Source organism: Ochotona curzoniae, unplaced genomic scaffold (genome assembly GCF_017591425.1).
Source record: "Ochotona curzoniae isolate NIBS_2020 unplaced genomic scaffold, NIBS_Ocur_1.0 contig_64, whole genome shotgun sequence".
NCBI classification, from domain to species: Eukaryota; Metazoa; Chordata; class Mammalia; order Lagomorpha; family Ochotonidae; genus Ochotona; species Ochotona curzoniae.
In genome coordinates this window covers 47,612,666-47,626,643 of record NW_024466502.1, presented here as the reverse complement: position 1 = coordinate 47,626,643, position 13,978 = coordinate 47,612,666, and the positions used below count along the sequence as shown (strand labels likewise).

At 40.7% G+C, this 13,978-nt stretch overlaps 1 protein-coding gene across 1 annotated transcript in view; it reads right to left on the bottom strand.

The window, feature by feature from the left end:
- WDFY2 (WD repeat and FYVE domain containing 2) overlaps positions 1–13,978 on the bottom strand; it is a 159,058-nt gene that overhangs the window by 43,330 nt on the left and 101,750 nt on the right. Inside the window, exon 4 of the mRNA XM_040991464.1 lies at positions 219–273. Within this exon, the coding sequence (XP_040847398.1) occupies positions 219–273 (55 nt within the window). The remainder of the gene's footprint in view (positions 1–218; positions 274–13,978) is intronic.

Here is a 13,978-nt window from a genome sequence, read left to right as displayed (position 1 = left end):
TGGGTCTCTGACATAGGTAGCTGCTGTGGGCTCAAGGACTTGAATCATCATCTGATGTCCCCCAGGGCATGCCCCATCGGGAAGCTGGCCTCAGAAGCAGAGTTGGCACTCCATTAAGGCACGCAGGCATCTCCAGTGGTGTCCTAACTGCTATGCCAAACACCTACTTCTCACCATTTTAAAGCGTGGATAGTGAAGCCACTCCCCTCACTTCCTACCTTGATAGTTTTTCACAGGAGTCATCTTGTTATAATCTTCTGACAAAATAAACTCCTGCAAAATAGGAAAGCAAAATGTTAAGTAAAAAGAAATTCTTTAAGTAAATGTTTTGGTAAAATTAGACTGTGTAGAACAAATATCATCAGAGAATTACATCTCACACATGCAACGTTAGTACTTGCCTGTCAGCATTTCATACCTTCTTAAAGGAACAACTGCAATTATGATCTAATGCAATTAACATAGGTTTTGCTGTGTGGCTATTAGGATGACTTCATATATACAAGAGATGAGAAATTAGATCATGTTCAGAGTCTTGATATTGGCAACTCTGAAGGTAAACCTGATGAAAAATGCATTTCTTCTAAAGATGCTACAACTGAAATTTGCTAGACTCAGGTCAGTGATAAATGGATGCATTTGCTCTAGTAGAGAAATAAATTATAAATACTTTGAAGATTTTGTTTATAATACCAGCAATTTATTTCCCCTTGTTTATCATCACTGGATTTCTGATACAGCACCTTGGCACAGTGGGTATCAATAAGCACTGGCCCCAATCTGATGAGATTAGTGTGGGTGTCAGATTTGCTGCAAAAATCAGTGTCTTTTTAGCACACTGCATATACTCCTGGGGAGTTATGTCAGCATGTATGCATTTATAAAGTGACCCACATGCAGAAAACAGCCAGGGTTGAATCTAAAGCTTCTTTCAAAGGCAAAATATCTAATACATTCTTACAAGGTAAGCTGTCAAACATAAGCTGCAAAGTATTATAAACTTATGACTTCATCAGAGCTTAAAAAGAGAAAAAAACATCTTTCAAAAACATTTGGAAGCAACCAGAATTTTATTTTGATGACTAATGAGAGTGGGAGAACAGACACAGAAACCCCTTATTTGCTATCAATGTGTTTACTGAGTTCACAGAGTCTGTGTAATTTTTTAGAAGAAAAAAAATGAACAATTTGTGTGATAAATGTCACAAAGGTGAAATAGGAGGTGATTTGAGAGCATACAAGTTTCTTAGCTATTCATGTTTCTGTTTCAGCCCCCTTTAACAAGCTGATCTACAAATGAATTTCTTCACCATGATTTTCTCAGAAATAGCATTATTCAACTTGTCACTTTTTATCTTCCTATTATTTATTCCTCCAGGGAGTGGTACTTACCTTATCCATTTCTTAATTTCAAAGAGTTTTTAGACTAACAACTGAACAGAGCTGACTCATTTTTAAAGTAAAGTGGCTTGCCATAGGAGCTCCACTGTGGGTAGGGAAAGATAAATGTGCCGAAGCAATGATTCACCCTCAGCCTTTCATTGCAGGTAAGAGCAACCTGACCTCGAGCCTTGTTCTTTATAAAGCCCCAAATATCCTGACATACATTCTGAATAGGCCATTTCGAATCTGACAGAAATATCCAAATTGAGTTTTAAAGACTCAAGACTCACCACCAACATCTAATTGCTTTTAGTGCTCATTGTAGTATATCAAATAATACAGGATGTAAAAAAAAGTCTTCAAAAAAATCATGGAAATTTGCATTATGAAAAAATTGTGCATCGGTATCAAATTTCTTGCATTAAAGTAAGTTTATCTTTTAATTCCATTTTCCACAAACTTATTGAAGTACCCTCCTTTAAGAAAAAAGCTACTACCTGCTGCCACCTGCAATCTCATCCCTTCCAGGCAACCAAACTCAAGGCAAGTCAACAGAATTCAAAGGGAAATGGAGAACTGGGAGACGAGACCCATCTCCATCATCCTCTCTGGTAGAGTCATCCAAAACGCACTGTTTCCGTTCCAGCATTTCTGTCTGTGCATGGAGTTTACGTAGGATGGAGTTCAGCTGGTGTTCGAGTTTCTGCTCCCTTCACTTACACTGCACATCTTGGACCTCCAAATGAAGTATTGGTATCTAAGTTTTCAGTTTTCAGAGAACCAGACCAAAGCAAGAAAATTTATACAACAAGAAATGAAAATGACAGACTGATACATCAAAAGTGCTCTAACTCATAAACAGGATAATACTCATAAAGAACAACTGGTTATCATTTTTTTGTGCATCTATGTTGTAAAAAAATGGAAAAGTTAGGGATGTCCAATGATGATCAGATATGGAAATAGGCTATCACTTGAAAGTGGCAGTGGGTGGGACAATGAATGGATACATACTTTCCAGAAAGGGATCTAGCAATGTTTATTAAGACAGTAAAGATTGGTTTGTGGCACTGTGACTAAAGCAAACGCTTACAATGCTGAATGCTGACACCCCACATTGGAGTGTGGGTTCCAGTCCCAAGTGTTCTGTTTCCAATCCATCTCCCTGCTAAACCGTCAAAGGAAGGCCCAACTACATGGGTCCCCGCAACACACATGTGAGATCTGCATGGAGTTCCTGGCTCCTGGCTTCAGCCTGGCCCAGCCCTGGTTGTTGTAGCCATTTGAAAAGTCGGTCTGCATATGGAAGATGCCTTTCCTGGCTCTGTCACTCTACCTTTTAAACAAATAAATCTTAAAAAGAAAAGACTAGTAAATGTATATAAATTTTGAGCTAGTAATATCTTCTGCATATATTTCAGTTCAAAAGGAGTTACATATTAAAGATCTTTGCCTTCTTTAACATATTCTTTTGGGGTTAGGAGCCAGACCCTAGACTTGATTAATTTGAGAATACTGGGGGAAGATGAAATACACTAAGAGCATGAGTGCCTAAGAGCACAGCCTGGACAAGGCTTTCTCACCCCATACCTGTTTCCCTACTGGTCCCTGAGGTGGCCTTGGTAAGCTGGCATTGTGTATCCCATTCTCACCAGCATGTTAATAATCTTGCCATCCTCTACTGTACCTGTGTCCTGATGTCCATTCCTTGTCAGCTAAGAACCAGGATGAGGGTGATAGTCATCTGGGGCTTGCCACCCCTCCCCCAGGTATCTGAAACTGGCAAGAACCCAAACTGTTGCCTCAGAACCTGCAGAGGGTGCTGTGGTTGTACCCTAGCCTGGCATCACAGAAGACTGGGATACACCCCACGGAAACAAGTGAGAGAGGATAAATGGAAAGGAAAGGAAAGGAAAAAGGCTGGGGTCAGAGGTCAGACACAGGGCTTAGGATGGCCAGTGTACCCTCTATGGCCACTACCAAAATGTTGAGATGCCTCTGTACCACATCCCACATTGTAGCTCAGTGTTCCTGGTCCTAGAGCACGCATGGGTCAGGCCCATGAATGTGGCTATAGATCCAAGCGCATAGCTGTGTAGCATCTCCTGGAAAGGCTCACAGGTTCAGGAAGGTTCAATACATGAGCAATCAGCAGGTCACTGAGCATCTAGCTCTGCAGGTGTCAGGGCTGCCCTTCTGCACTGTTGATAATGTGTTGGCTGAAGGCTGTGGCTGCCACTTCCAATTACTCAGCTGCAGCTCAGAGGTCCCAGGCTGATGGCTGCTTTCCAACAAGGACCCCAGTTCTGCACAGCCTGCAGAAACCTGCAGAGGGTACTGCTCTAGTCACTTGTAGGGAATAGCTGTAACTGAGCAGGAGACACACCTTCTCCACTGTCTGTGCCATAGCCTGGTGGCTGCTGAAGCCAGATCATGGGTATAGGGGAAGACGGTGGAGGAGAAACCCAGGAAGTGAATGAAGTGGCATGTAGTCACTGCTGGCACCCAGAGAGCTCAGACTGGGGTCTGGGATGCTATAATTTAAGAACCAAATCCAGCTGTCACAGATGCTAAGTTTTTTGCCATCTAGCGAATGCATCTGGTGGGATGAGAAGCTAGTGTCATTGTGAGCCCTCCCCAGCCCCAGGTAGATGGCCGATTTGCCTGGGCCGCAGTCTCTTGTCCACCCATGGCTCCTGGACTTACAGGATTTGTTGCACTTGCAGCATTTTTGTAATTGTAAAAAGCAGCAAACAAGTGGAATATCCACTCAAAGGAGAAAGTACTTGAGTAGCATACGGCATATTTATTTCACAAAGCATTGTAGAACCAAAGTTAGAACCATGTGCTTCCTAGAGGGATACCTCTGATAGTTGTAAGTGAAAACAAGTTACACGGTAATGCTTATTATGTGACCTTATTTTTACACAACAAAACAGGAACCAAAAAACCCTTATAACATGCAACTTTAAAGTTAGTTTGCATTTTTAACACAGTTGAAAGAAATGTGAAAGGATACAGGAGAGTGTTCATGTTGGTTACATATATTGGTTTCTTGCCTGGTCCAGCCCCTATTCCCATGGATTTTGGGGTAGTGAGCCAGGGAATGAAAGCTCTCTCTGTATCTGCCTCTCAAATAAATAAAGCTGAAAATGTAATGAGTCTATAAATAATCTTCATCTGCTTTTATGATTATTTTCCTGTGAGTGGTTTTCTAGACATGGAATTACTAACATAGACTAAAATACTTCTAAAGCTCTGGATAAACATTACCAATATTTTTCCTAAAGGGTTTGTACCAATTTATGCCCCTACCAGTGGTGTATGATAGTGACTGTTCAATCCTAATCAACACATTCTAATGCATACTACTACTTGAGAAAAATGTAACTTTTATTAGTCCTATGTATTTCTTTGATGCAACCTTTCTGCTAGCTGTAATATTTTTTACAAGTTATTTATCTGAGAGTCAGTCAGAGAGAGAGAGAGAGAGGGAGAGAGAGGGAAGGAGAAAGTGTGTTCCCATTCACTAATACCTTTCCCAAACACCTGCAACAGCTGGGACTAAGCCAGGCCAAATCCAGGAGCTGAGACCCACCCAATCCAGTCTCCCATGTGGATGACAGGAACTAACAATCTGTGCCACCGCCTGCTGCTTTCTAGGATGCACATTAGCAGGAAGCTAGAATTCAGGGCACAGTTGGTTCCTAATCCCTAACTTTCTGATACTGAATGAAGGCTTAACAACTGACTTTAAAAATATATATATTTATTTGAATGAGGAAAATAAGCCCGGGGGGGGGGCGTGGAATATGGAGAGGGAGTAGGGAAGTCTCAGGCACTGTGGAATTGTACCATAAAATTCATTCAAAATTTAAAAAATTAAAAAAGAAAGGATGAGAAAAAATATTTATTTGAAAGGCAGAATACAGAAAGAGAAGAGACGGAGAGAGAGAGAGAAAGAGAGAGAGAGAGATTGTCCAGCCTCTGGATTACTCCTCAAATGGCTGCAATGGCTCGAGTTGGGCTGGTCTGAAACCAGTAGCCAATATTTTTTTCCAGGTCTCTCACGGTGAGTGCAGAGGCCCAAGAACTTAGGCTGGTTCACTCCCTGAGCAGCTGCAACAGCCGGAACTGAGCCAATCAGAAGCTAGGAGTCAGGAGTTTCTTCCAGGTGCAGGGTCCCAAGGCTATGGGCTGTCTTCAACTGCAGGTCCCAAGTAGGGAGCTAGAAGGGAAGTTGAGCAGCTGGAACACAAACTGGTGCCCATTTGGGATCCTAGTGGATGCAAGGTGAGGATTTAGCCAATAGGCAATCATGTGGGGCCCACACCATTCTATTTCTAAGCTTCAGAAGAAAAGGAAGGGGGCTGTTTCTTTGATGTTTCAGACCAAATTAAGGATGGCAAAGAAAAGAAAAACGGCCACAATGCTTAAACCACAATGTTCTTAGAATCCAACACTGTGGCTTGCGGTGGAGTAAAGAAAAAAAAGCTTTTAAGCTTTTTTGTACATTTGTCAATGCCTTTTCTGCTTCTATTTGTCTCTGAATTCCTATGAAAAGTAAGGCTTGAAAAAAAAATCCATCTTAATTTGGGCAATATCTTAAATGTCGCTAGTAGCTCTGTCATTAAAGAACATACAAGGAGGCCCATGACTGTGTATACACATGCCATTCACAACCCCCTTGTGGCATGTTTCACAAGATTCATCATTATTGTTTTTTGGTTTATAAAAATGTATGCCAAGTGGATACATTGCTTTTTGTTTGCTAACATGTCACCTTATCCAAGAGGAGCTGCTATTCAGCCTTTTGTCAGTCAAAGCAACAGGTCAGGAGGCAGTACTTCATGCTTTTACTCAAATGAAGGGTATCACTTGTTTTCTTAGGTCATCTTAAGGCCCTCACACATTGTAAGTTCTCAGTGATATCTCGTGAAAGATGGGGAATAACGGACTGGCAGACTAGAACCCACAGTGCTGTGTGGTGTCTTATAGTTCCACGCAGGAACAGGGCTTGACAAGCGCACATAAGGCTGAGGCACAGGGTAGTGTTTTCAGTATTTGTCTGTCCTAAATTAAGGGTTTAAAATTAACTGAGCATGTGATGGTATTAGGAGGTGCAGAATTCAGGCGGTGGTGGAGTCATGAAGGTGGAGTACTCAGGAGTGAGATTAGAATCCTTTACTGAAGAGGTGAAACGGATCACACAATCCTTCATTCCCTCCACCTCCTACACAAAGTTAGAACCTAGTGTCCCTCTGTGTCAAGGAAGTAGAAACTGGAACCTCATTAGACATCAAACCTGTTGCAGTCATGATGCTGGACTTCCCAGTCCCTCGACACTGTGAGAGAGAAAATTCTGTTGTTTACAAATAACCCAGTCTCGGGTATTTGTTAAAATATCTGCTCTGGGGCCCGGCGCGGTGGCGCAGTGGTTAAGGTCCTCGCCTTGCATGCCCGGGATCCCATATGGGCGCCGGTTCTATCCCGGCAGCCCCGCTTCCCATACAGCTCCCTGCCTGTGGCCCGGGAAAGCAGTCGAGGACGGCCCAAGCTTTGGGACCCTGCACCCACGTGGGAGACCCGGAAGAGGCTCCTGGCTTCGGATCGGCATAGCATGGGCTGTTGCGCTCACTTGGGGAGTGAATCATCGGACGGAAGATCTTCCTCTCTGTCTCTCCTCTCTGTATATTTGCCTTTCCAATAAAAAAATAATAAAATAAATCTTAAAAAAAATATATCTGCTCTGCCCACAAAGCTATCTCATATTTATGGTCATGTTGAGGCAGAAGCCCTACTCTAAGCCAGATGTACTTACTGGATTTGTTGTCTCCCTCTTTTCCTTCTTCTCAAAAGTAATGTTCAACCATTGCAAAGAATAGAAGAACTTTTAAACAATCAATAACAATTAGGAAACAATGTGCTGGATTCCTCTGCTGTTTCCAGGGCCACTCTGAGTTTACTGACAAAGGAGAACTACACAGTTCCAAGTAAAACTTGACTACTCACCTATAAAACACCCTCCCCTCAAGAATTCCAACATTGGCGCTGGTGTTGTGATATAGTGGATAAAGCCACCACCTGCAAATGCTGCCATCCCTCATGGGCACTGGTTCATGTCCTGCCTGCTTTCAGTTGAACTCCCTGTTGATGGACTGAGAAAGCAATGGAAGATGACCCAAGTGCTTGGGCTCCTCCATTCATGTGGGAGATCAAAATGAGGTTCTTGGCTCCTGGCATTGTCTTGTGCTCGCCCCGGCCACTGCGATCACTCAGGCAACGGACCAGCAGAGGAAGATCTCTTTCTCCTTCTCCTTCTGTAACTGACTTTCACATGCACACAGACATAAACTTGAATTTCTAGTTTCTTTGTTTAAAAGTTCCTCAATGATCCCTATTTCTTAAAACACAGCACTAATTGGAGGATAAAAAGTATTATCTAGGTTATTTGCTACTGATTCTTTGTCATGCATTTTGCTTATTGAAGACATGAACTAACTTTTAACTTTGAACAGGGCAAACATAATTAAGGACTCTTAATGCAAAAATGATTAAGAGTGAAGGAAGAGATAACATCTATTTACCTAGCAAAAGTATCATATCAAAGTACACAGCTTTGGGGTGGGTGAGCTTGTATGTGTGCCTATGCCATGCCATTAGCGAACAGCTAAACACATGAAAGGGTCCTGTGAACCCAGAGGTATCTTGTTTTTGCCTCCAAATAAGAGGATGCTGTAAGAGCAAGAATATTTTGGGATTAGTAAACTCTTCATGCTATATTCACGTAAGAAATCTATTTCTGCTTTTGCGTTTCTGCTGTAGAAATGCATGTATGTACACTGTACTTGTTAAATACATATTTGTACCTCTTTTTTAAAAAAAGATTTATTTATTTTTATTGCAAAGTCAGATATACAGAGAGAAAGAGAGGCAGAGAGAAAGATCTTCCGTCCAATGATTCACTTCCCAAGTGACTGCACTGGCAGTACTGTGCCAATCTGAAGCCGGGAGCCAGGAGCTTTTCCAGGTATTCCATGTGGGTGCAGGGTCCCAAGGCTTTGGGCCATCCTCAACTGCTTTTCCAGGCCCCAAGCAGGGAGCTGTATGGGATGCGGTGCCACTGGGATTAGAACCGGCCCCCATATGGGATCCCTGTGCGTTCAAGGTGAGCTTTATCTGCTGGGCCAACTGCGCTGGGCCCCATATTTGTACTTCTACATGTGTTTGTCAAATACATAATTGAAATCTACTTATTGAAACGAATGTGACTGATTTTTATTTCCTTGTAGCAAAAACATATACAACATTAAAGTTGTCATCTTCATCATTTCTGGGTCCCTAGCTTATTAGGACTGAGCAAACTTACAGTTTTGCACATTATACCTTTTTCATCTTGTAAAACTGACACTCTACACCCATTAAACACCCATTCCTCCAACTCCCTTCCTTCAGGTCTTGATTAATCACCTTTTTACTTCTTTAGTTCTATGATATTTGACGGCTTGAGGTACTTCATTCATGTGGAATCATGACATTTTTATCTTTCTGGAACTGGTTAATTTAATTTAGCATAACATCCTCCAGTCTCAACCATGTTGTAGCAGGTGACAGAATTTGCTTAGTTTTTAAGGTCACATAACTGCCCACTGTATGTATATACTATGTATCTATTCATTTGTTGATGGATATTTGTGCTTCTAGCTCTTCAGTAATGTACATGTGACTGTGAACATGGGGGTGCAATGATCTATTCAAGATCCCTGATTCTAGTTCCTTTGGTCATATACCCTGAAATGGAGTGGCTGGATCATGTATGGTGTTTCCATTTTTAGTTTTTTGAGTAACTTTCATATGTAAACAAATGACTGATTTGAAATCATTGTTAGAAATATATTATTATCTTTAAAACTGATTTATTATATAGTTTCAAAATTAGTAGTGTCTTGTTGTTCCTGCCTCAGATACCAGGAAGTTGAGAGTCAAATTCAAGTACTAACCACACAAACTCTGCTGATCCTCATAGTCTGCACACATTATTTTTATTATTATTCCAGGTTTGACTTAGGCTCTTTTGAGTGTAAGGAACATAAACCACTACAGAGGAGCGGGATATACTGCAAAGACACAGAGGTCATCATGTGAAAGCAATGGGCCAGTGGAGTTGTACTGCCCCCACTATAGCCTTCACAGGCTCAAGGCCTCTCTCGGCATCTCCGATCTGTCATTCTAAGTGCAACGACCTAGTATCCTTTTCTAACTAACTCATCTCTTCTGATTACCCAGCTTCTGTTCTCTCCTAACTGGACCTTGCATGGGCTATCTCAGAACAGGATTTGTAGGACAGGACAACTGAGTGATGGATGGGGACACATGTCATTATGTCTTGGCCCAAACCCCTAGAATCCTCAGCGCCAAGAATGATTTTTTTATGTAAACTGTGGACTTTGAGTGACAATGATGTCAATACAAGTTCATGCTGATAACAGAGAAGGTTATGTGTCTATGGAAGCAGGGGGTCTATGGGAATTTTTTTCAATTTTGTTGTGAAACTAAAATCTCTCTAAAAACCACCAGCAAGTAAAATCTCAAAATCCATGAGAATGGCACTGAGCAAAGAGCTTCTAAGCTGCAGGGGCCTCCTATCTAAGGTTGCCTCCATTCTCTCACCCTGAGTGGCCTGGAGTCTGGGACATCTTAGTTACCTTTTTGTTTAAAATCAGTAATTCTCAAAACTTTGGTTTCTGGTTCCTTTACCCTAAAAAATAACGTATTCTGAACATCTTGGATTTCTGTGGGTTACACTGATTGATACATCTTATTAGAAATCACAGCTGCAGAAATTTTCAAGTATTAAGTCAATAAAACAATGACAATTTAATTACAGTAATGTAAAAATAAAATTTTCTTTACAAAACAAAGAATGTAGTGAATTCAGAAGCACTGCTTTCCAGGTTAGCAATTCTCATTAATGGAGTGACAAGGTAGAAGCCTAACAGAAGACACTTGTGTTCTCATTTGCTTCTGCATCAAATTCGTACATGTGTTGGAAAACGGGATTGAAAGAGACAAGTATCTTGACGCTAGTATGAAAAAGTTTCCTTCTCAGGGATCAGAGCTTGAGAACTACTTTTTTCAGTGACTAAATTGATTTTAGCATTCCAAAATATTCATTTCAGATTCTGCCAGTATGCCTGCAGAATTCAAAGACATATTCTTGTTTATGATTATGAAAAGAGGCTTTGGAGCTAACAATCAGTGGGGATGTTCTCTCATCCAGGCTCTGAGAGGCTAGTTGTCATCGTCCCTAATGTCAAGTGCCTAAAGACTAAAACCTTTTCTGAAGACAGATATTTCAAAAAGGTGGTGAATGGATGCTTTAGCGGCAAACTCCCAGCCTGGACTGCAAGCTCTGTAGGAAATTCCAGACACATTTCTAAGACTGACATGTACCACAGAAGTGTCTGAAACAAGAGGTGGAACAAAGATGCCTAGGGTTTGGGCAACAACAGCCGGTCTCTTCAGATTCAAGATGATGCTTACAATGAAACAAAGTCAGGCTTATAAACTCTATTGATTCTTGTTCAAATTCAGGTTTACACACAAAACATTTCATGATCTCGTTGCACAAAAATTACTTAAGTGGTTGCTCTGCCTGGGTGCTTAAGGGTTTACTTGCCAGCATGTTTGCTTATCTGTGGGCGGGTGTTTTTGTTCTTTCCCATACCCTGGCTTTTCAGTAGCATTTTTCCCAAGAGGATGGAAGGGAGAAGTTGGTTAGGATGCAACCACTCCTGAAACTGCCTCTGGCAAACTGCAGAATCTTAAGGACAAATGCCCTTGAAAGTTATTCAATGAATGAAGAACATCCAGTTCAAGCCCAAAATCTTAATCCATAATATCTATGTTGTACACAAAAGAAAGTCTCTCTGTATCCTGTACCCTCATTATCTTTCACAGACAGTAAAAGAAGTTGCATATGCTAAATGACATTGATACTCAATAAAAATTCTGCTGTTATATTAAACAAATGATATGAGAGATTAGTTTACATAATTTGCCATTTATTTATCTAAACAGAAGAAAACATAGGTCAAAACTTTTGAGAAAATTATTCCAAAGAAAGAAACTGTCTACTGAAGCTGAAAGGATCAGATGCTGTAGGAGCAGGGAACTCAGTCCAGGTCTTCCTATTACTTTGAGTCATTGTCACTGCCTCCCATGGTCTTCATTCGCAGGACACTGGAGTCAGGAGCCAGGCACTCCAAAGTGGGATTCAGGAAATTCCAGCCAGTATCTTCACTGCCAGACCCAACCCCAGCCTCTAGCCTAATAGTTACAGCTGACAACTATTATTCCCAGTTGATACTGAAATTACTCTAGAACTTTAAGCTCTTGCTCTCTCGGAGTTTCGGAGTTTGTAAAGGATCTTAGAGACTACCTTATCCAATGATTCATTCCTTAGATGGGAGACTAAAGTTTAGAAGATGCTTGGACTTGTCCCAAGATCACAAACTACTCTGACTGCAGAGCTGGGCTGAAAAACAGGATCTGTCTCTTGATTTTTTTAAATTCACTGATCTTTTGAGCTCAAAGAGCTCTCCTCAAAACATTGAAACCTGAGAAAACGTCTCACTGAATTTTTATGAGCAGAGAAAAAAACTGCGGTGCAAATTCTGAAATCATTATGCTTTGTAAAAAAAAAAAAAAAAAAAAAACCCAGACAATACACCGTTTAATACCCACAAAAAGGGAAGCATGAAGCACTGTGCGCCTCCAATGATGGCTGCTACCCAGTGAAAGTACAGTCAGCTGGTCTGCCACGGACGCTGATCAGTCAGAACAGATGCTGGCTGTGGACAGCAACAACTGATTGGACTGGCTGTACAAGAGGCTGGCCATTGAGTTATCTTCGTCAATCATTCCTTCTCTCTACTCAAGCTCTCCTACACATCTCTATCCAATCATCATCTCTCTTGAACGCTGCCCCCTCCAATGCACTTCCAACTATCCTGGACAATGACCTGCACATTTCTACCTCCTAACCTTTGCTCTAGTCTCTCTCCAATTTCTGTTATTTCTTAAACCTATCTCTCCAAGCCAGGCTGAATGGTCTGTGTTTATTACACTCATTCCAGGTAGAAAGGATCTTGTTTCCCTGAAATTCAAGAAATTCCAGTGCTCTTTTATGTTACTGATCACAATCTGCATTAAGTCCGTTCTATCTATGATCAGACTTTTTTTATTCCCTACAGATTTTAAATTGAAAGGTAGTTTTGTTTTTCTTGTTGGTGTGTCTCCTACAAGATTACCATTTTCCCTATAGTGTATGAGAGGGAACCAACAAATACGTATGAGTAAAGGAATAATCACTCCCTTTTTAAAAATACAATCAAAATTTTAATTGTATGAGAAAAGCTTCTGTCGCAGAGCTTTGCTCTGTCTTGGCCTCTGTGTGAAACTCCTTTCCCCAGATATTAAGTATGACTCATTCCTCCACCCACTTGTCTTGTACTCAAATGACACCTCATTATGAGGCCCAACCAGTCTATCTTCTAAAAATCACAATTAGGCAAGGTGCTTGGCCTACTGGTTAAGACACCAGATTAGATGCAGGCATAAAGCACTCATTTAGAAGGCCTGCTACTTAGCTTCTATACCTTGGGAGGCTGTGTGTGGCTGGATCCCTGCCAACCTTGAGGGAGACCACGACACAGTTCCTGGCTCCTCCTGGCTGCTGCAGGCATTGGGGGAGTGCACATGCAATTAGAACAATCTTTGTATGTCTCCTCTCTGCCGTTTAAATAAATATATTTTTGAAAATTTCAATCCATTCCCTTTACCCTGCCCTCACATTTCCATTCCCTTTTACTCCACGCTATTTCACCCGACAGTACATATCACCTTACAATCATCTAACAAATGTAGACATTATTATGTTCCTTATCTAAATTGAGTTTATTATATATGACACAGACAGAAGAGGGCCTTTTTAAGAAAAGATGACATATTTAGTTTGCTAATGTATCACAGGCATCTAACACTTGTGGCACACGGAGGGTAATTAATATATTTTGCTAGAAGAATCAAATAAGAATACAAAATAGCATTTTAAATGTAATAACTGAAAAATAGACTTTGAATGCCATAATATTTTACATGTATGAGTTTTAAGAAGCATAAAAAATCAATATATACTACACAAACACAAAATAGTTAAGTCACAGCTGCAGTTAATAACCAACATTTCCTACTTGTGTTTTTATTTAGACAAATCATCAGAGAAAGATTAACTGGTTTACTCATCAACAGTAGGCTTAAAGTAGGACCATATTTGTCATTTTGGGGTTCAATGCTTTATACAACTATGTGAATAAAAATATTTACAAGATATTCAACAAATAAAGGAAAAAAGAGAGTTTAACTGCTAAACATTTACTTCTGTTAATCAATGCCAACAAATAGAACAATTTGTACTTTTCACTCAAATCCCAAGACTAGCCAATGTCTTGGTGTTTGGTTAACACAAAACACAATAATGGGCAGTTTCTTCAATCTGTTTCTAACCATGTTATCCATGCTTAAATATTATAAT